At 32.2% G+C, this 22,223-nt stretch overlaps 1 protein-coding gene across 31 annotated transcripts in view; it reads right to left on the bottom strand.

The window, feature by feature from the left end:
• LOC126689298 (uncharacterized) overlaps positions 1–22,223 on the bottom strand; it is a 65,366-nt gene that overhangs the window by 33,249 nt on the left and 9,894 nt on the right. For 3 of the 31 annotated variants that reach the window (XR_007644492.1, XR_007644495.1, XR_007644496.1), the window contains exons 1-4: positions 9,906–10,175; positions 9,006–9,074; positions 8,281–8,502; positions 8,124–8,192 (exon numbers count right to left, since the gene is read on the bottom strand). Coding sequence is in view for 3 of the 31 variants with exons in the window: in XM_050384448.1 (XP_050240405.1) it covers positions 5,534–5,646; positions 6,014–6,049; positions 6,141–6,190; positions 7,481–7,540; positions 8,124–8,192; positions 8,281–8,285 (333 nt within the window). In the remaining 28 variants the exon portion in view is untranslated. Of the gene's footprint in view, positions 1–5,269; positions 8,193–8,280; positions 8,907–9,005; positions 9,075–9,410; positions 9,509–9,905; positions 10,181–22,223 lie in introns of those variants that run through there. The other 28 variants (XM_050384448.1, XM_050384449.1, XR_007644488.1 and 25 more) reach the window with 28 other exon arrangements.

Genomic DNA, 22,223 nt, shown 5'->3' with positions numbered 1-22,223 from the left:
TTTAAGGCGCTTGTGATCGTCCAATCAAGGTTGGGTGACCCAAAATTGGGTACTCATCAGTCATCAACTATGTTACTTTATGGCATGTTTGGATGTTTAAAAAATGAGGGAGAATAGAGTAGAGGGAGGAAGAATAATCTAATTACCTTATTTGGAAGTTTTTTAAAGAATGAGGGGAAGGGGTTTGGAGGGGTTTCAAGGGGTTTCAACCCCCTCTAACCTCTCATTTTTAATTCCCTTAAATTGGAGAGATTTGGAGGGAGAGTAGAGTAGATAAATTATTGTCCAAGTAAATTCTTTAATTTACCCTTTCTAAATTAACAAAATTACACACAGATTATTCTTTGTTTGTTTCCTGAGAAAATTTAAGTTGAATGAGAAAAAAAGACCTGAGATTAATCAATGTTCCATGCTTGCTTGTGCTGCAGATTTAAGAGAAACCAAACAGAAAGCAAAAAAAAAAAAAAAAGATTATAAAAGCAAAAAGAAATAATGGGTCCTTCAACGAACTGGTTGTCTTTCTCACTGTCTCCGATGGAAATGCTGAGGTCCTCTGAGTCTCAGTTCATGAGCTATGAGAACTCCTCCACTGACTCTCCTCACTACTTGATCGATAACTTCTATACCAACTGTAAAAATCCCGACTTTTTTTGTTTCAGTATTTATAAGAAAGAAACTTATGTCCTGTTTAGTTGCTGAGAAGTTGCAGGAAAAGGATATACAGGTTGATACTTTTGTGGAAAGTATATACAAAAAAATATGCTTCCTGTTATGGGTTTCGCAAAGCTTTTAAATTTTTTTTTTTTTTTTCTCAACGGTCAAGAGGAACGATTTTCGCAAAATTTAAGGAGTAGTAGCCATTATTTTTTTTAAATTTTATTTATGCTTCACCAAAAAAAAAAAATTCACTAACATATTCCAAGATTTGAACAATGATAATCAAGTTCAAGACTTTATAAAACTGATAAATTAATTATAAACTAATTTTGCAAGTCTTTTTTTTTTTTTTTTTTTGATGTGGCAAGTCCATTTTCAAATAGAGGTAAATTTGTCTATTTAAATTATTTCTTCTCCTCTCCATCCTAATTTTTAAAACATCCAAACAAGAGGAAGGGCTAATTACTCTCTTCCCCTTTGCTAATTTTAAAAACATCCAAACAAGGTAAAGGGGAATCATTCTCCTCTACTCTCCTCTCCACTACTCTCCTTCCCTCTACTCCTCTCTCCTCTCCTTTCTCTCTAAACTTCCAAACAGGCCATTAGTTTGTGTGCGTAGGAAGACATACTATTAATTCATAGGGTATTGTCATGTATACTAGCGCTTTATTTAGCACAAAAATTTTAGGTTAAAAAAAAAATTGATAGTACATCTAAAGTCACAATAAATTTATCATTCTTGATTTGTCATAATATATATAATAAAAAGGATGTTAGTGATATTCAAAGTGTGAAAGTGTTGTTGTACTAACCAAAGATTCAAAATATGCAAGATGATTCCCTCAATTAAACTAATGGAGCTACTTGGCTTGAATTCCCAATCGATCTATGCAATCATAGTTGCCAATTGAATATGCAGAATATATTTGCTTTTTTCACTGGTGTACCCTCGTTCATATGTGGCATAGTATGCGTCTAAAAATACTGCATTGGCAGGGCAATCATCCATAGGCTTCAGTGACACTGCAGATTGACCAAATCCAAATTCGCCACAATCAAAAGAAGTTTTTGTATTACGACCATTCCTCTGTTGGGTCCATGTATCACACTTGCAAATATAGAACCTGGCGATATTTTTTGCTTCTCAAGGTCATAAAATTGGCTAGAGAAATTATTGGACCGGCTTGAACGTCAAATCCTAAGTGGAATTCCCAGTTGGCCAAACTAATCACACAGAAAAATTGAGGCTTGGTTAATTTTTTTCAAGCTCTAGAACATGTAGTTCAATGACAAGGAAGGAAGGAGAATGTACGTGGGCCTTATATAGGGATTTTTCTTTTTTTTTTTAATTTAAATTTTAGAAAACTTATATATGGGTATTGATTGTGTTTGTGTCTACTGTCTAATTATCTACTTAGTCATTTATGGGAAATTATTGTGTACTCTCAGAGTACTATAAATGTATACTCCCTCCTCTCACATGAATGGTGGGTCCTACTAATTAAATTCATGGTGGGACCCACCATGAATGTGAGACGAGGGAGTATGCATTTATGATACTCCAGGAGTACCTAATAATTTTCCGTTATTATTCATATACACGCTGAGATTACATACTAGTCACCGCATCTAGTCAAGGATGCTTTTAAGCCCATAAAAATAAGGTTTTTATTTATTAAAAAAAACAAGAAAAAAATTTCTCAGCTAAATTTAATTTTTAGGAGGATTATGGCTGTAGTTTGGTGAGGAGGGAGAAAAAAGGAATTCCATTTGTGCTATTAACAAAAGTTTTGTTCTTGAAATTAAAGAAACTAAGGAGCCGTTTGGTAACGTTGTTTTTATAACGTTGTTTGTATTTTCTGGAAATATGTATAGGTAAAAAAGTGTATGAAAATGCGTGTAATGTTGTTTAAAAACTGAAAACATATTAAACTACTATACCAAACGGGCCTAAAGAGTTTGGTGAGAGATAGTTAACTCTTAAACAACCTTAATGACCTTGCTTTTTATAACGACTTTTGATTTTGCAAAATGTCTTTAAAAGGTAGAACTTGTTTGAAATGGTAGATACCAGCAGAACCTATGCATTGGGTGGTGCATGCAATTCATGAAAATCTAGATTAGTTTCTTTTCTTTTTTGGCTGAACAAGGCAAGTTGGTTAATCTTGTCTGATTGGGTTTTGTTTCTATTTGGTGAATGGCGGCTTCTGGATCTTCTTAATTTGAAAGTTTGGGGGCAATGAGTAGCAGTTGTGATAAAATTATAATTAAATGCAAATTTGAGATTTGGGTGTGTGTTTATTCAACTAGTTCGTAAATCTTCCATGCCAATTCAATTTCTATACACATGTTAAGAGTTTTATAATTTAGTGGTATTGTCTATACTTCTTTATGAGGATAATTAGAGTTTAACTCCTTATTTCTTATTATTGTAACTATCAAATTATTTATTAAAAAAAAATGAAAAACACTTCTATTCACAATTTAGCCAGCATGGATTCATGGCCTGCAACTCGAAACCATTTGCAAGTCCTCGCATGGAGCCCAAAAATTGATGGCAAAGAAAATCCCTTTATTGCCTCCAAGACACAACCCCCTCACTTTTCCACTTTGGGTTTTCACGTAGGATTGGACCGCATGATGAAACTAATCTTAATTCTTTAGTCACAAGCCCAAATAGTTTGTGAAATACAGGTTTGTGTTTCAGGATTTTGTGTCATCCTTTTGTGGTAGCAGCAGGTTAAGTTTAACCATTTCGTCGAGGCTTGAGTAATTGAGTTGGGCCTTTAGCAACTTTCTGAGTCCGAATTCGAAAATTTGATTTTGCTGGCCTATTGTATTGGGCTGTATATATTTAGCCTCGAATGCTATCTACATCTTTTCATTCTGTGTTCTGTATGAACCAAGAGTCCAAGACAGCAGCATAAAATGGTAAACATTGGTTGTGCCATATAGGAAAATTCATAAATATCATTAATTAAACAAAATAATAAAGACATTTAAACCCACAAAATGTTAGAAATACAAATTTTTTTTACTAAAAATTTTACAAACTGCTGATGTGGTGGTAGTTATTGGTAAATGAAAAAATGACATTAATGATGAGCCTAGATAAAAACCAATAAGAAGCTAACCACATCAACAGTTTGTAAAAATATTGTAAAATAGTTTGTGACTATAACATTACTCATAAACCCACGCCTCTTGGGATTCTTAATTGATAGAGTAACACTAGTGTGACTACCATAAAAAAATCTATTCTTATTCTTAGGTAGAGTTTGGATAACACGTCCAGCGTTTTTTGGTGGGTCTCATGCACTGTTCATAGGACTTGCAAGTAATTTTTTTTTTCAGAAAAACAACTTTAAAACTGGGTCCCAAGATACTATTCAAATATTTAAAAATTATTTTGCTACAGTATTTTCAATTTTTAACAATAAACAGTATCCAAACAGACTCTTAAGCAGCTTTTAGTGTAGTGTTGCTGAGAGGTCATCAGAAACTTGAACCTCTTAAATTACATGAACCATGTCTACAGGTAAGCCCATATTAAAGAGAGAATCCAAGCCACTGGAGGTGTACCTCTAACTCTCTAAGATTTTGATATTGATTTGGAATTGGATGTTTCAAAGGTTCGTTTGAAGCCCATATAAGGAAAATTGATCTGAGTAAAACATTGGAACATTCAAATTTAAGCCAACTATAGTTCAGAAAGGGGCTTGTATAAGCTTTATTTGGAATATTTTTGGCATTTAACAAAATGCAACTGATTCAGCTAAAGTTCATAATAATCAGGCCAAAAAATTTGTGTCAGCAACTAAGAATTCACGGGGCCTTAGAGTGAGTTAGCCAAACAGTGACAACCCTTTGAGATATTTTCCATGAAACTGAACTTGAATTATCCAATAAAAACTACTAGCTTAGAATCAAGTGTCCGTATCCCAATTTATCAAATTTAAAAGGGGACCAAAAAATAACTAACAAAATGAAATTATTTGATTTCATTTGCAACACGAGTTTGTATGATGATTCAATTGTTTCATTACCAACAAAAGGTTAAGAATTGATCTCTAAATACACTACTAAAAACATTTCTCCGTGAATACTCACTCTGTAAAGTCAAAAAGGCCAAAACACAATATGTATTCATGCTATGCTTACAGTTAAAAAGGAATAACAAATAGGCAACCCCAAGTCACATCCTTCATTGTATATACGTATACTCTTTTGTGAGATTTCAACATAAATGTTGTAATTAACATCTTTTCTTATTTGGGAGATCGAATGAAAAGACCTAAGAAGACCAGGTTTGTAGCATAAAAATAAAAGATGAAAGGTCTGATTGGAATTCACTTATTTTGCTGAAACTGAAAACTTTTTACTGAAAGTACTATAAATAAAGGTAAAAATTAGTTGTAGTAGTATAATAAAACTTATAAATAGTACCAAAAAGTGCAGTGAGACCAATGAATAGTAGCAAAAATAAACTAAATAGTAAAATAAGCTGACTTTTTTAAACATGCCAAACGCACACGAAATAGTTATAACTTCCTTTTATCTGAAGATTTCTCTGATTTGGATCCAATGGTGACTATTCATATCAAATCAGCAATAAACTAAAAAATCAAATAGCATATCCTTACAAGAATAACTAGGTCGAGTCTACCAAAAGAAACAATTTATAGTCACTCAACCTTGAGAAAAGAACAGTGACACAGATAGTTAAATTGTTCCTTCGCATGCTTGATTTGCTCGTATTAAGGAAATGCAAAAGCACAAATTAGGACTACAATAATATGATATAAGCTTCAATGAGCTACAAGAAAGAGAATCAGCTTGACAACTGGATAAGTTTTTTAAGTGGGCAAAGAATCTCTCAAAAACACGGGGTTAAGCCTTCTTGATCATTTGATAAGTTTTGTTCTACAACTACTCCAAAGGCATTGGCTGGACCTTTGGTATAACCGTATAAGTCTTTCCACTTCCTGTCTAACAAAATAAAGATATAGAGAAACATTAATAGCATCATTATACATGATACAAAATCAGAAAAGAAACAAAAGAAATCTAAAAGATAGCTGTACATATGCATTCGGGCTGAGTTCCTAATACATAACAATATGTGGCCATCCATCTTTATACACTCAGGTTGAGTGGCTCTGACCCTTAATACAAACACTTGATATGAAAACTGACATCATGTTTTATGGCCACATCTTTCCTCAAGCTTATACACTTTAAGCTAACCAACAAATAACAAAAACACACCCAAAAGTCCATTCGGACATTTTCACAAACACTTCAAATGCATCCATTAAAGTACCTGAAATTCAATTCATGGTCATTTGCAACCTACCTTCCCCTTTCTCCCTCTTCTCTTTCCTCCAAGTTCCTAAGCATGGAGTCATATTGTAATCCATCAATCAACAAATCATTTTGTAATTAATTGAAAAACATGAAAGATCTAATGCCTTAGTGCTCACTACTCAGTGTCACCGTCAGTGGTGGTTGGGAGAAATATTCGGAGGAAAATCTGACAATAGATAACAATAGGAAAAAATTAAAAGAGACAAAAAAGCCCAAACTCTCTCTCCAGACAAAAACAATTGATTTCAACCTATCGTTTGTCCCTTCTACTGCCATTTTATCACACAACAGAGGCAAAACTCTCCTTTTATATATAGTAAGATGACAATAGACTCACCCAAGGATCTCAATAGGCCCTTTATAAATTTGATTAATCAGCCCTTATGGTATATTCCAACTAAAGAATTAATTAAATATTTTTCTAAGTAAAACTCACTATATTCTTTATTATTGACCCCTCATTTTGTTTTATAAAGATTAGAGACTCCTCAATACTCTTCATCATCAACTACATGAGGGATGGAGGAAGAATAATATGATAGAAAACAAAGCCCACGACTAGGAAATATGCTAAATAAGCACCTAATATCCATCCTCTCTTATTGGGTGTAACTTTTTTTTTTGGATGAATAATGCATTTCAATAAAGAAAACAAACATAAATCCAAATATTTCATAAAACCAAAACAAAAAAAGAGTTCATAGTAATCAGGCCAAGAAATTTGTCTCAGCACCTAAGGATTCACCAGGCCTTAGTAAGCTAGCCACACAGTGACAACCCTTTAAGATGTTTTCCACTAAAATGAACTTGATTTATCTAATAAGAACTACTAGCTTAGAATCAAGTATCAGTATCCAAATTCATCCCAAAAAAAAAAAAAAAAAAAACCCTAACAAAATGAAATTATTTGATTTTATTTGCAATGCAAGTTTGTATGATGATTCAATTGTTTCATTCTCAACAAAAGGTTAATAATAGGTCTCTAAACACACTACTAAAAATAATTCTCAAAAAAAAAGAAAAAAACACTACTAAAAACAGTTCTCTGTGAATACTCACTCAGTAAAGTCACAAATGCCAAAACACAATATGTATCCATGCTATGCTTACAGTAGAAGAAGCATAACAAAATAGAAAGCCTTTATCAAGCCTCGAGTCACATCCTTCATTGTACACATATACTCTTCTATGAGATTTTCAACATAGATGGCAGATTTGACATCTTATCTTATCTGGGAGAACGAAAGAAAAGACCTAAGAAGACTAGGTTTCTAGCATAAAAATGAAAGATGAAATATTTATAAGTTCCTTTTAACTAAGGATTTCTCTGATTTGGATCCAACAAATTGGTGATTGTTCATAGTGAATCTGCAATAAACTGAAAAGTCAAATGGCATATCCTTACTAGAATAAGTAGGTCAAGTCTACCAAAAGAAATAGTTTATAATCACTCAACCTTGAGAAAAGAAAAGCAGCACAGATAGTTAAATTTTTCCTCAGCATGCTTGATTTGCTCCTATTAAGGAAGTACAAAAGCACAAATTAGGACTATAGTACAATGATATGATATAAGCTTCAATGAGCTACAAATAAGAGAATCAGCTTGATAATTGGATAATTTTTTTATGTGGGCACAGAATCTCTCAAAAGCACAGGGGGTTAAGCCTTGTTCATCGTTGGATAAGTTTTTTCTACAACTAATACAAAGGCATTCGCTGGACCCTTGGTATATATGTACAAATCTTTCTGCTTCCTGTCTAACAAAATAAAGATATAGAGAAAACATTAATAGCACCATTATACATAATACAAAATCAGAAAAGAAACAAAAGCAATCTAAAAGATAGTTGTACATATGCACTCAGGCTGCGTTCCTTATACCTAAACAATATGTGGCCATCCATCTTTGTACACTCAGGTTGAGTTACTTAAGGTTCTGCCCTCAAGACAAACACTTCATACTAAAACAGACATGTCTTATGGCCACATCTTTCATCTAGCTTATACCATTAATTAAGCTAACAAACAAATAACAAAAACACACCCAAAAGTCCATTAGGACATTTTCAAAAACACTTCAAATGCATCCATTTAAGTACCTGAAATTCAATTCATTGTCACTTGCAACCTTCCTTTTCCCTTCTCTCTCCTCTCTTTCCTCCAAGTTCCTAACCATGGAGGCACATTGTAATCCATCAATCAACAAATCATTTTCTGATTAATTGAAAAACACGAAAGATCTAATTCCCCACTTACAACATAAAATCCTGAGTGTCTGCGATTTGTGAGAAGGATCCCTCCCATGCCCGTTTCTCTGCAATTTGTGATGGAACAGACAACAATCCCTGAAATTTCTGCTGCCAGTATCCCTCTTTTCTTCTTCTTCTCCTCTCTTTTTCCTCTCTGTTCTTCTTCCATACGTGTTTCTCTATCAGTACTCACAACTCGGTGTTAATGGAAGAAAAACTGGAGGAAAATCTGGCAATAGATAACAATAGGAAAAAAAATGAAAAAGACAAAAAAAAAAAAAGGTCCCTTGTAACTCTCTCTCCAACCCAACACAATTGATATCAACCTATCGTTTTGCCCTTCTACTGCTGTTCTATTACAATACAGACAAAGGCAAAACTCTCTAGTTTTATGTATTACCAGTTTATCATTTGATGCACATGCAACACTATCAAAGAACATTCATAGTAATTCTACCATAGCTTTGCTTAAATTATAAGCTGAATTTCTCTGTAACATTTAAAATGAGAAAAAAAATTTATTAGTAACAAAATTACTTCAAAGAGTATTTTGTTATGCAGATGCTCAAATCAAAATCTAGAGTTTGTAATTTGTATTTTTATATGAGAGCCTTCCATTATATCATTCAGTCACTGCATTTCCAAGAAATAAAAAAACAACTATAAGTCAATTAATCATAAATGTAATCTGTAAAAGGAACCTAAACATTGATAATGACAATGATATTTTACCTTCATCTCACGAAAGTGCTATAGGATCATTTTCCCCAAATCGTCATTCAGAATTTGAAATATAACCACCTACAACAATAACATCAACAAAGCCTTAATCCCAAAATTTTTAGGTCAGCAATGGATACTCAACAAATTAGCTAGGGCCAGCCATGAAGATAAACAATCAAACAACGATAATATTGGTGGTCTGAAATTAAAGGTAGATGTGTTGTGCCTGATCAAGATCAATTAAAGGTAGTATCTAATCTTATGAAGAAACCTAGAGTTTGTCCAATACTTCCTCAATGGGTATCTATTCCTACACTCACAAAGTCCAAATTTTTAACACAAGAGAACCATTTCCACAAACAAACAGAATTAGCAACCGGAAAAAAAATGTTTTAAAATGTTCAGATCTATTACCAAATCCACGGTTTCCTTCAACATAGCCACCAATACTTTAGACTTGTCCCCATCTCTTCCTTCCTCTCTAAAACACTCTATCACACTCCAACAAATTTCTATCACCACAGAACCATTTACAAATCAGAGACTCCATGAAAACATTACAAAAAGAAATTAAATTTAATTAAAAAGAACTTTAATTACCCTAAAAGCAAAATTCACATATACCCAGATGGCAAAGCACCAGGTGACCCAAAAATAAAAATAAAAATACCCCAAAAAATCCCCCAAAAAGTTCTATTGGTTTTCACATGCCGAGAATTCCTAAAATTCAAAATCCCTCTAAAGTCTAAACAACTCAGCACATATCGGCTAATAACATTAGTTACAAAAGAACCCAGATGCTAAAAACTCAGTTTTACGGACTTTTACCCCAAAACAAAAGGCAAAATAAAGCCCGAGAAGAACAAAAAACAGAAATTAAAAGTAGCCAGAAAGCCCAAAAAAAAAAACCTGCTGAGGTTGTCGCAAATATGTCCCTTGATGGCCATGGCCATGAGCAGAGTCTTATTGTGGTCAGACTCAGAGCCATTGTTTTCACAAAAATCTCACCATAGAATTAGAAAACCTTAAAGGGCCTGAAAAGCCATATCATGTAGACTGACTCAGAGCCATTGTTTTCACAATTAAAAATCTCACCATAGAATTAGAAAACCTTAAAGAGCCTGAAAAGGCCATATCATGTAGACTGAGAAAGTACCCACTTTTCTTTTCTCTTTATTCCGTTTCGGGACATTTACTTATTGTGGGCAGATACAAATTACGAAAAACCACCCAGTTTAACACGCATTGCCACAATAAAATTCTATGGACGAAAATGTAATTTCAAATCCTGCTGAACGAAAATGTATATATATAAAATATAAAAAAAATAGAAACAACACGGCGATGAAGTTGCCAACTTGCCTACGTGAAACCTCCTAGCTAGCTAGGGCTTACACACCAACCAATAATACAGAGCCTTTTATTATGAAGAGGAGAGAAATTGCTACTATAACATAAAACAAACAATTGGCAAGTTGGCTAGCGACAATCTGCCTTTTATTTCTCCTACACAACAATATTATGTATTCTTGCAATACAGATTAACGTGACAACACAACTCCACAGATATGATGACCAAATTGCTAAGCTCCATGATCTTCAATGATGACAACCGGAACCATTAGCAGGATCAGGCAAGTAAGTGCATTGATTTGGCCCAGAAGGTGTAATCGGGGCTCGATCTTGTGAAATTGAATCCACCTTGGCTGTCTCAACTTTTTTTGACTTCATGACAGCAACCAAAGGCCTTGTGGCTTCAACAGGCTTGCTGTTAAAAATGAGCAACGTGAGTATCATCATGATCATTATCACCACCTTTACAATGGTGGAGAAAGTTTTCTTTGAAAACATGTTTTGCTCTCTATCTATATGTGGTTTGATGGTTTCTAATCAACTTCAATGCACGTTTTTTGAATGAACAAATGGGCTTAATATATAGAAAAGAAAAAATAAATAAACGTCTCGATATCGGTGTATAATAATGATGGGTAGAGAACCTCCTTTGTGCCATATCTCATGTAGAGAACCTTCTTTGTGCGAAAAGGATAGATTTGACTGCCAAAAAAATGAAAAATAAAGAAAAGGATGATTTGAACACGATTTGTCAATGCCGTACGTGGTGGATTTACACGATTTGTCAAATCGATGAAGTAAAAAAAATATAGGCGTACATTAATAAATGAGAATCAAATAGGAATTTAGGATTCGTTGAAAAGTTAAGGATTAATAATCTTTTTTAGATAAATGGAGTCAATCATAGGGACAGTGGCACATACTGGCCAGATATACCTATGTTACACCTAACAAAAATAAGTTCTTTCACATGAAGAATACTACTTAATATCAACATAATGCTTTAAGAAAGGATAGAAATATCAACATAATGCTTTTCAATGGATGCACCATTCTAACACCATATTTTAATTTGATACTACCTACACAATATATCTAAGCCCACTGCATCCCTAATGGTAAATTATTAGTCATTACAACAGAAAATTTAAATTTTTTAGAAATGAAATGATAATAATAACAATAACACTTTAATATTTGAATTAAGGTTCCATCCTAGTAATAAAGAATGACACATATCTAAAAGGAAAATAAACTGGACCATGCGTATTTGTTCCATGAAAAGGAAAATAATGTCTACAAGAAGATTAAATTGTGTCCGACAAAAGCCAAATTCTGAGCCCCTATCACGTGCCATCATCAAATTCTTATACTTTTTTCCTATTATTATCTTGACTACTCCCCCCATCTTTCGGGGCGGATTCTCAAAAAAAAATAATCTTGACTACTCTATCAAAATAAGAGGACTCCGCTGCCATGTGGACCCACGATGTAGACCTTTTCAGCATATTTATATATATAAGCTTAAACAGTGACTATATTTAAAAATTGCTTCAGCCCAGATAAGCCAAAGAATGTGAACTAAGTTTGTACGACAAAGTTACATCAACCAGACAAAAAAAATCCTGAAAATACTTCAATATCTCACTATATTTAATTCTTTTTCTTTTTCTTTTTCTTTTTCTTTTTTGAATATATTATGTCAAATCCATAAAATTAAACATAAATAAACGACAATAGTTGGATAATCCAACCAACCAACCAACCACAAATTACATGCATATCTTCCCTGCAAAAAATAAGTAAAGAAAGAAAGAAAAAGAAATGAAAAGTGAAGTACACTAATATTATTTCAGTTTCTTGTTACATTATTGGCATGGAAATTGGTTTCAATAAGACCACCAAGAGAAAGGAGGGGAAAAGAAAAAAGATCTGTTCAGCTTCACACGTTACACCAAAGAGAAAAGAAGTCCAACTCAAAACCCAAATATACTTCCAAAAAGGATCAAACTAAAACCAACACTGTGAGTCATAAACCATAATTTTGGTATCAACCAATCTGGGGCAAGTTGGTTTCAAACTAGCCCTTAAAATGAATGAAGTTGTGCAAACTAATTCTTACCAGAGCTCCAACAAATTGTACTTTCTATAAGAAATTAAAATAGCTGAAATGCCAGTAAACTTTAAAGTGACATCCATAATAATGAAAAATGCTGATACAGTTCACAAGTCACCTATGAATGATAAGCCTATTATTACAAGAATATGCAGCTAAAGATGTTCGTATGCTTTCAACATCCTGTTAAAGCAAACCTAGAGAGCACTAAAAGGCAACCTTGGAAACATCAAGCAATAACTTGCTTCACTCATAATTCTCAGTGTACTGCAGAGTGATGATATCATATTCATCATCAGATGAACCAGAGATCGACATGTATTTCGCCCAACTCGGACCGTCATTCACCGGAACACATGTCTCTTTGTATATAGACTCCGCCACCATTTCTCTACAATCAGTAGAAAAATAAAAATAAAATAAAAAGAAATCATTACTGTAAGAGATATTTTAGTCCATTAACATAGGTCCATTAGAAACTCTAATTCTACTTTATGTGCAAATCAAATCTCCTACTTGTACTAGAAATCCAGTCTAGAGTTTAGTTTACTATATATACACATGTTATAATTCATTGTAACACAGGATTTGTACTACACTCTAATATATTATTGATGTAGCCCTTTAAGGTTTACTCCGTGGATATAAGCCATTAAACTAAACCATGTAACTCTCGTGTGTTACTGTGTTCTATACTTTATGTTTTCACTTCCGCATCCATACTAGCATATTCAACATGGTGGATTGTGGATCAATGCTAATATTTAACAATTAGCATAAAGAACACAAGCAAACTACATGCTACAAAATCTTCAAGCAACAACATTCCCACTTCAAGAACAAGAATTTACTCTCTACAACGCAAAAGGGAACCACAAATGTGACAAAATGATAACAATCCCACTAATTTGTTCATTGAGACTTAATTTAAATTTTTTTTTTTAAAAAAAAGTTAAACCTTAAATAATTAAAAAAACAATTTTTATTTGAGTGAGAAAATATTAACTTTAAAAAAAATTAAAAAAATATTTTATTTGAGAATATCTTAAAATTAAAATAAATAAATAAAACTTTTATTTGGGGGAAAAAAAAATAGCCAGTAGGGGCTAGAGCCAACACTGCCCATTGCCAAAGCCATTACTTTGGTGCTCTCGATTCAGAGAGAAAGATGAAAGGGCTGGGAGATTGAGACCATTTGAAATTTAGGACCACACACCGTGTAACCTTAAGGGGAACCTATATGAAAAAGGAACAACATAATTCAAAGAAAAAAAAAAAAAAACAATCGACCCAGTGCGCAAAATTTGCACCCAAAACCATTTGGGTCATTAATCTTCCAAAATAGCTTTACAAATTTTAAGATTTAGGAAACCCCCAACAGTACACAATCACATGGAAAACTCATAGTTTTGGAGCTAAATTTTCTTACCTTGCAGGATTGAGGTTGAAGAATTGATGTTGTTTTTGAGTTGAAATGAACCCATGACTTAGAATAGTAGTGTAACGTTAGATCATATTGGAAATATAAACTAGGTGGCTTTTGTTAACCTCCAAACCTAAGGTCTTTAAACGGGACAATGACACAAGTATTAATTAGTTCTCCCTTAATTGCAGGCCGCACATCAGAAACCGACATTTCAACTAATCAACTCACAGCAACTTGATTTTAGGTCGGGTCCAAAACAAATAGGGAATACTTTTACTATACCGTCTCGAAATCTCCACATCAATGTACCCCTTTTTTTTTTTTTTTTTTTTTTTCTTTTTCTGGTCTTTCTTTTGCATTGTTGAGTTGGAAATTGAATTGGAGGTGGAGATGATCTGTGCGTGTGAGACAAGTAGCTAGCTTTGTATAGACTCATCTGCAACAACGCCTCACAGTATCACGTGACATGCCTTCTTCTTTTTTGAATACACAATAAATCAATGTTCAAATAATGGGAAGGTGGAAGACTAGAGAACATGCCTTTTTTTTTTTTTCCATAACAAGCAATACTGTACACTATTTTTAGCTTTATTCATGTGTTATGAATTAATATTTGCTTTAATGAAAATTTTAAACGTTTATCTCATAGGCAAAAATTATCTCATAACACATTAATAAAACTAAAAAAAATATATTACAAATTCAGCATAAGCGATCAATGTAAATTGAGTTTTTACATAAAACTTAAAAATCTTTCAACTAATTTATTAACTTAATTAAGTAATGTATGACTTATCCAATTTTATATGAAATAAATCAATATATAAAACCAAAGAGTTTATAATTAACGAACATACATTTTTTTTTTTTTAATGGACAATTTTCATTTTCTACCTAATAATATTCTAACAAAGAATTTTTTAAGAGTTAAAAAAAAAATATAAGAATAGCTATCAATAATATTTAAATTATATATGTAAGAATTATACTATGAATTTTAATGCATATTTTTTAAATGGGTAAAATATTATTTTAGTTCCTAAACTTTATCAAAAGTTTGTTTTTCATCCCTAAATATTATAAATGTATATGATTAAAATATATTATTTTTATCATTTAATTTATATATAAAATAATATATCATGTATTTGGTTGTAGTTATAGATTATATATATATATATATATATATTGAATTTGAATGACTATTTGTCTTTTATTTAAAAATCTTTAAATTATTAGTATTTTTTAAATTTTAGTCATTATATTTAATGGGTGATAAAATTTGAAAAATCTTGGTTCATGGACAAGTTTAGGAGATGGTAATTCAGAAATAATACACTTTTGAATTTTGATTATTAAATTGTATGTACATTGCTATTAGTATGGATATAATTAATATATACACAGAGAAATAATTAATTGTCTAATTTTATATTTGGCCCCCCTAAATATAAATTTCTGGCTCCAACACTAAGTATACCATGTAGTGGTTGCTATAAGAGGATAGTTCAGTTGCTAAACCTTGGACATTTCATCTAACCCACATAGGTCCAAATCTCACTGTCAGCAGGCCTTCATTAGTGGGCATCCATAAGCATTAGCTTAGTTAACCCTTATTTTTTGTTAAAAAAAATAAGCATTAGGTAGTAGAATTTAAATTATCTGCACCTTTGGACCTGTCATAATAGCTACGTGAAGTTAATTACGCAAATTTGATATGATTAAAATTTTCCCACTTTCATATTCTCTAAAATTTCTACCAAATGCCTGTAATGAAAAAAACAAAAAGCATATCTTCTTTTGACTCACTTTTCTATTATTACTACTTTTTTGTTCCAGTGTTCCAATCCCTATCAATGAATCTTAATTTTTCTATTCTTTTGCATGACTATCTCCCACTTTTTCTTCCTCCACGATCGCTACCAACGAAAGACAACAAAATGGACTTTTTCCAACACGGAATGAATCGAAACATAGTGGACTGGGAGACATTGAGGCGTACTAGAAAATTTCGGTATGCTTTATCGATACCAACCGTGGGGGACCATATATGGACCCCAATTTTGAAATTTATATATATAAAAATAAGAGTTAGTCCTCTAAATATTTGAATTAGTCTAATGGTACTCTCTCTCTCCCTCTCTCTCTCTCTCTCTCTCCATATATATATAAATTAAGCACAATCTTCTATACTATCAGGAAGATAAAATAATCATTTATTGGAATAGTCAGATGTGGTTTTTTGAAACAATTATCACTCATTTATTGGATAGGAAACACCTAAACAGATGCTGAGTTAGTAACAGACATTTCAAGTCACTCCAAAGTGCATAAATATGTTGTGTGAAATTCAAAGGAAACTTAATTAGTTAGTAGGTCATGTCCGAAACACACACCCGGATGAGATCTAGACCATGGCATCCTTTTGGTATATTACATTGATCCCTATTATTGATGTCATTACAAATAGCGAAAACTACGTTAATGCTTCCATTTCTCTGTATACTATTATTATTTTTTATGAAATATTATTCATTTTATTGTTTATATTTTACCATGGTCTCAAAGTTATGTCTCACATTTTCTAATACAATATCAAAGATTTGAGATAAATGTTTTTATCTTTTCAAAATTAATATAGAGCTTTTTTCTTTTTTTTTTTCCTTTTTTAAAAGCATCCGTGATGATCTCTTTTGAATTTGATATTGGTCACTATTAGTCTATTACCATTGATGTCATTGAACAGGTTTTGGTTTGCAAAACATATTTCATTTTTTTGTTTGGACAGGTTTAAAGAAACTTGTTCAATGACATCGATGGTAATATTAATAAAGAAAGATTTAAAGCCAAAACTTGTTCACTATTACCATTGATGTTATTGAACAAGTTTTGGCTATTAGCAAATTAAAATATATTACATTTTGCAACGAGACACATGGCATATAAGCTGGAGTTGTGTGGAATTAATGGTATTTGATGCCAAATCTTAGTTCTTTAATCAAATGGGGCAATCTCCTATTTTGTTCTCCCTTGCAAGCCAAACAGAAACCGACATTTCAAGTAACTCCAAAGTGAATTAAATAGATTGTCTGAAATTCAAAAGAGAACTTACGGTAGGTCGTGTCCAAAACACACACCCAGACCAATAAAAACTTAAACCACCCCCAACACACTTCTGGACAGAATATACCATGGCATCCTTTTGGTATATTACCTTGATCACTATTACAATTGGTGTTATTGCAATTTCTTGGACAGTTAACACATTGAACAAGTTTTGGCTATTTGCAATGACATCAATGTATATTACATTGATCACTATTACCATTGATGTGATTGCAAAATAGCCAAAACCACGTTAATGCTTCTCTTTCTCTTTATATTATTAATTTTTTTTTAATGAAATGTTGTTCATTTTATTGTTTATATTTTATCATGATCTCAAAATTATGTCTTGCATTTTCAAATACAATATCAAAGATTTGAGAAATATTTATTATCTTTTTTAAAACAATATTTATATTGCCTTTTATTATGAGAGAACTCTTTCCCTTTTTTTTTTTTTCTTTTTCTTTTTGTTTGCTACAATTAATTGCAAGTGGCTAAACTAGCCCCATTTTGCCGTTTATTTCTACTACACAACAATTTTATTTATTCTTGCAAGTAGCAATACAAAGTTAATAAACGTGATTATACAAGTATAAATGTTTGTAGAGTGTAAGGGGTAAGAGCTGAGGTTCAAGTCTCCAGGAAAGAGCTTCACACATATATACACTTAGATTAAGCTAAAATAAAAATTTTATTTTGTATAAAAAAAATAAATAAATAAAATAAACGTGACAACACAATTCCACATATGACCTAATTGCAAATTAAGCTCCATGATCTTCAATGATGGCGACCGGAACACTAACAAATCATGCATCCCGTATTGTAAGGTGGTTTATAAGAGTTAAGAATAAAAACTCATGGGACAACAGTCAAGTAATTAGTTCTCACTTGCAGACTGCACAAAAACCGACATTTCAAGTCAATAATGTGTCGAACCTTTTCATATTATAAATCCATTTGGGAACAGTTTATTTAGTTAAAACTAAAAATTTTGTGTGGAAAGTACTTTAGATAAAATTAAAAGATTGCTCAAATAGTACAATGAAATACATGAATAGTATCAAAAAGTGTAATGAGACCCATAAATTGTACAAAAAATAAGCTGAATATTAGAAAAAATAAGTTAAATACTAAAAAAAAAAAAAATTGACTTTTTAAGTCAATGCCAAACACAACCTATATCTCTTTATTCCATCTAATTCCTTCTATAATGAATACATTTCCAAGAGTTAAAATTTTTAACCTGCATATACAAAACTCAAATTAGAAAGAGATAAACTACTCCATTTGTATATATAATATAAGTATTTAGTATTTTCAGTTTGGTAATCCCAATTTTATAGATCCCACCTTAATGCTTACCTAAACTCCCTTGTATTCAATGATTTTTTGGTTTCATTGCAAATAGCCAAAACTCTTTCAATATATTAACTGTCCAAGAAACAATCTTTGTCTTGCTGTCTGTCTGTGCCTATATGACTCAGATCTTTGGATATGCGATAATATATTTAATCATGATTAAATGGTCCTCATCGTCTATGCATGAGGAGGAATATATATATATATATATATATATATATTTATATATTATATACCATAAGAACGAAACAAGAGGAATGAGACGGAATAAACATTGGCATGTGTGTGTTTTGGAGATCGAGTGGGGTTGGGGGTGCACGTGTGGCCATTAATTAATCAGTGGGTGGGTGGCAGGTGTATCCGTGTATGTGTCTATTAATTTTTAGAGCAAGATTTAGGTAGCGTACTTTAGATGCTGTTTTTAAATTTTTTTTTTTTAAATTCTTTCATATGAATTTTTTCTCATGGGTTAAAAGTGTATTTTTTAGTTAAGTAGCCACATGTTTAAATCTTAAAAGAAGAACTTAAAGAACAATACCTAAAGTACTGTACCTAAGTTTTATCCTAATTTTTAACTAAAAAATTAAAATATTTAATTTTTTTTTTTTTTTTTACTTCCTAGTTATTGCTGGTTGTTTGTTACTAATTAGTGTTCATTTTATGTGGGGTGTTATGAAATTGAATAGTTGTGTTAATAAATTGGTGTTAATGTAGAGTGTGTAGCCACTAGTATCTGCAAATTTTACCATATAAAATTTATAAATTAATAATCATCAATTATAAAAATAAAAAATAAAAATTGTACTGTAATAGTTTTAGCATAGGTGATCATTGCTTGACAGTTGTTAATTCACTGCATGCTTGACAGTTGTTAATTCACTGCAAGCTTGAAGCAACTCCCCCTCTAATACTCTATCTCCTACTTTATTTACGGTATTTCAGCTGCCAATCAGATTTCAGAGTCTTTTTGTTTCTCGTATTAACAAATCTTAGCACTCATTAAAAAAAAAATAAATAAAAAAATAAAGAAAAGAGAATGCTAACGAGTGTCTTTAAGGTACTGGTTCAAAATCCAATTAAAGAAAGTTTTTATGGGAAAAGAGAAAAATGTAATTAATATTTTGTCAGCTTTTTTTACTTTCCATAAAGTGATGTCAAAACTTTTTTTAACTGGATTCTTAACTAGTACCCTAAGGACATTCGTTAGCATGACCCAAAAAGAAAAAGTAGCTTGGATATGAGAACAAAGAGTGAGAGATAGCCAACACCGTGTGCAGCAGATGTTATAGTGTGGGTGTTTGCCTGATGAGTTTTATTGTTTTCATAGGCCAGCTTGTAACTTCTTTGGGAGGAAGGAGGGGAGCCAATAATAATCATTTTCATACAAAGGGCTCAATTATTAAAATATTCATTAAATGTATATACTATATTACTCTATTAAAAATATTTTGGCCTCAGCCCCTTTAGGCCCTAAGTAGTTCCGTCCCTGTCACCTTGAGTTATAATTTTTAGCCTACATATACAAAACTCAAATCAGATTTTGTATGTTATATTATAGATTAAGTGATAAACTATTCAATTTATATATATACTATAAGAGAGTCAAACAGGCTTTTGTTAACGTTTCAGGATAGAGTTGTTCTGTCCTGAGCCAGAGAGAAACAAAATTTTTGCAATGACACCAATGGTAATAGTGATCAATGTATTATATTTTTAGTTTTATTCATGTGTCAAAGAGGTAATTTTTGCTTTAATAAAACTTTTAAATCTTTAAACATGTGATTATCTCATAGCCAAAAATTGTCCCATAACACATGAATAAAACTAAAAATATATTAGAAATTCAGCATCAGTGATCAATGTAAATTGAGTTTTTACATAAAACTTAAAAAACTTTCACCTACTTAATTAATCTAATTAAGTAATATATGACTTATCCAATTTTATATGAAATAAATCAATATATACATCAAATTTATGATGTTAAAACACCAAAAAAAACAAATTAAATTACAAATTTCTTTATAGTTTTAATTTTATTATCTCTCGCATAATATGCAAAATTTTACTCATCTTTTCAAGCAAAATAATAAAAACGTATATAACTATATATGAGTGTACGTGTATCTTCATTTTTAGCTGCTATAAAAAAGTAAAATAAAAAAAATCATAGGAGACGTCAATATCAGTACACAATAGTTACAGCATAAAAGTTGGGATAATTATCTGTGACTGATGACTCATCAGGGGCGTGCCCACGATAATCACAGAATCATTCCTCGAAATTTTTATTTTATTTTATATATAGCAGCTAAAACGTAAGACTTAAGACAGCATTTTTTGGAGGGAGCGCTGGAGCTAGCCCCATGTTTTTTTTTTTTTTTTTTTTGAAGTCATCCACTCGCCCAACGTGTCAGCTCAAGCAAGCCTACCATTCTTATCAACTTGTATTGTTAGTTTTCTTTACCTTTTCAATTTGCATTTCCCATATTTTACTTAACACTGTACTGCTACTGCCACCCAATTCAACGTGATCAGTAACTCAAGTGCTCTCACACTATTCAATCTCTCTACTTTCACATAGTTACATTCTCATTTAGCTCTTTTTGTTCTTAACAAAAAGCTTTCTTGTTTGAAGTTAAGGGGAAACGGTTTTAGAATCTTGAGAGATACAAAATAGTTTTTTTCCCTTAATTTACTAAACCAATAGAGAGGTTTTATTTATTATTTTATCTAAAATTTCATTCTAACTTCTACTCAAAGAATCAAATACAAGCACAATTGATTGGATATGACAAACACTACTAGTACAAGATTACATCATAAAACTTTAGTCCAATTTATGGAACCACTAATCTTATTTAGAAAATTTCATAGATATGCCAAAACTAATAAATTCGTTAATGTATTTGACATTTGGAGACACACATCCAGAAAATGATGTTTAAAAATTCTTAGTTTAGTGATGAGTGGGTTAGACATACATACATAGGTACAATATAAATATTATCATTAAGTTTTGGTCTTCCGAACAAAAAAATTCTAGTTCCACCCCGAACTGTCATGCATAAATGGTTATAGTAACTATGAGTAAGAAATTTTTACAACCACTAGGGGCATCGGAAATTTTTTTTTTTTTGAGAAATAGGGGCATCGGAAATTGAGGCTAAAGTTTTTTAAGAAGGCATGATATTTGCTCTAGATGTTATTGTCAAGTTGGCGCTATCACTACAAAAAAATCGTCCTGTCCCAGCGTTTTTTTCCCGGCGTTTTTACAAACCGCCGTAATAGATAAGCCTATACCAGCGCTTTTTGTCGGCGCTTTACAAAGCGCTTCCATAGGAGGCCTATAGCGGCGTTTTTCAAAAACGCTGGTATAGGAAGCCCAAAAGCGTTGGGATAGGGTTACTGATTTCCATTATGGAGAATGAGAAAGACCTGTCCCAGCGCTTATAAAAGCGTTGGGACAGGTCTTTCTCATTCCCTTATGAGAACGACCTATCCCAGCGCTTTTAAAAGCGCTGGGACAGGTCTTTCTCATATCCTTATAAGAAAGACCTGTCCCAGCGCTTTTAAAAGCGCTGGGACAGGTCTCTCCATTTCCGTATGGAGAATGAGCTGTCCCAGCGCTTTTAAAAGCGCTGGGACAGGTCTTTCTCATTCCCTTATAAGAATGACCTGTCCCAGCGCTTTTAAAAACGCTGGGACAGGTCTCTCCATTTCCGTATGGAGAATGAGCTATCCCAGCGCTTTTAAAAGCGCTGGGACAGGTTTCTCTGTTCCCTTATGAAAAGAGGCCTGTCCCAGCGCTTCTAAAAGCGCTGGGACAGGCCTCTCCAAAACGCTGGGATAGGTCCCTCGT

The sequence above is a fragment of the Quercus robur genome, chromosome 6 (genome assembly GCF_932294415.1).
Source record: "Quercus robur chromosome 6, dhQueRobu3.1, whole genome shotgun sequence".
Lineage (NCBI taxonomy): Eukaryota > Viridiplantae > Streptophyta > Magnoliopsida > Fagales > Fagaceae > Quercus > Quercus robur.
Note: the sequence above shows the minus strand (reverse complement) of the source record. Positions and strands in the feature narration are given on the sequence as shown.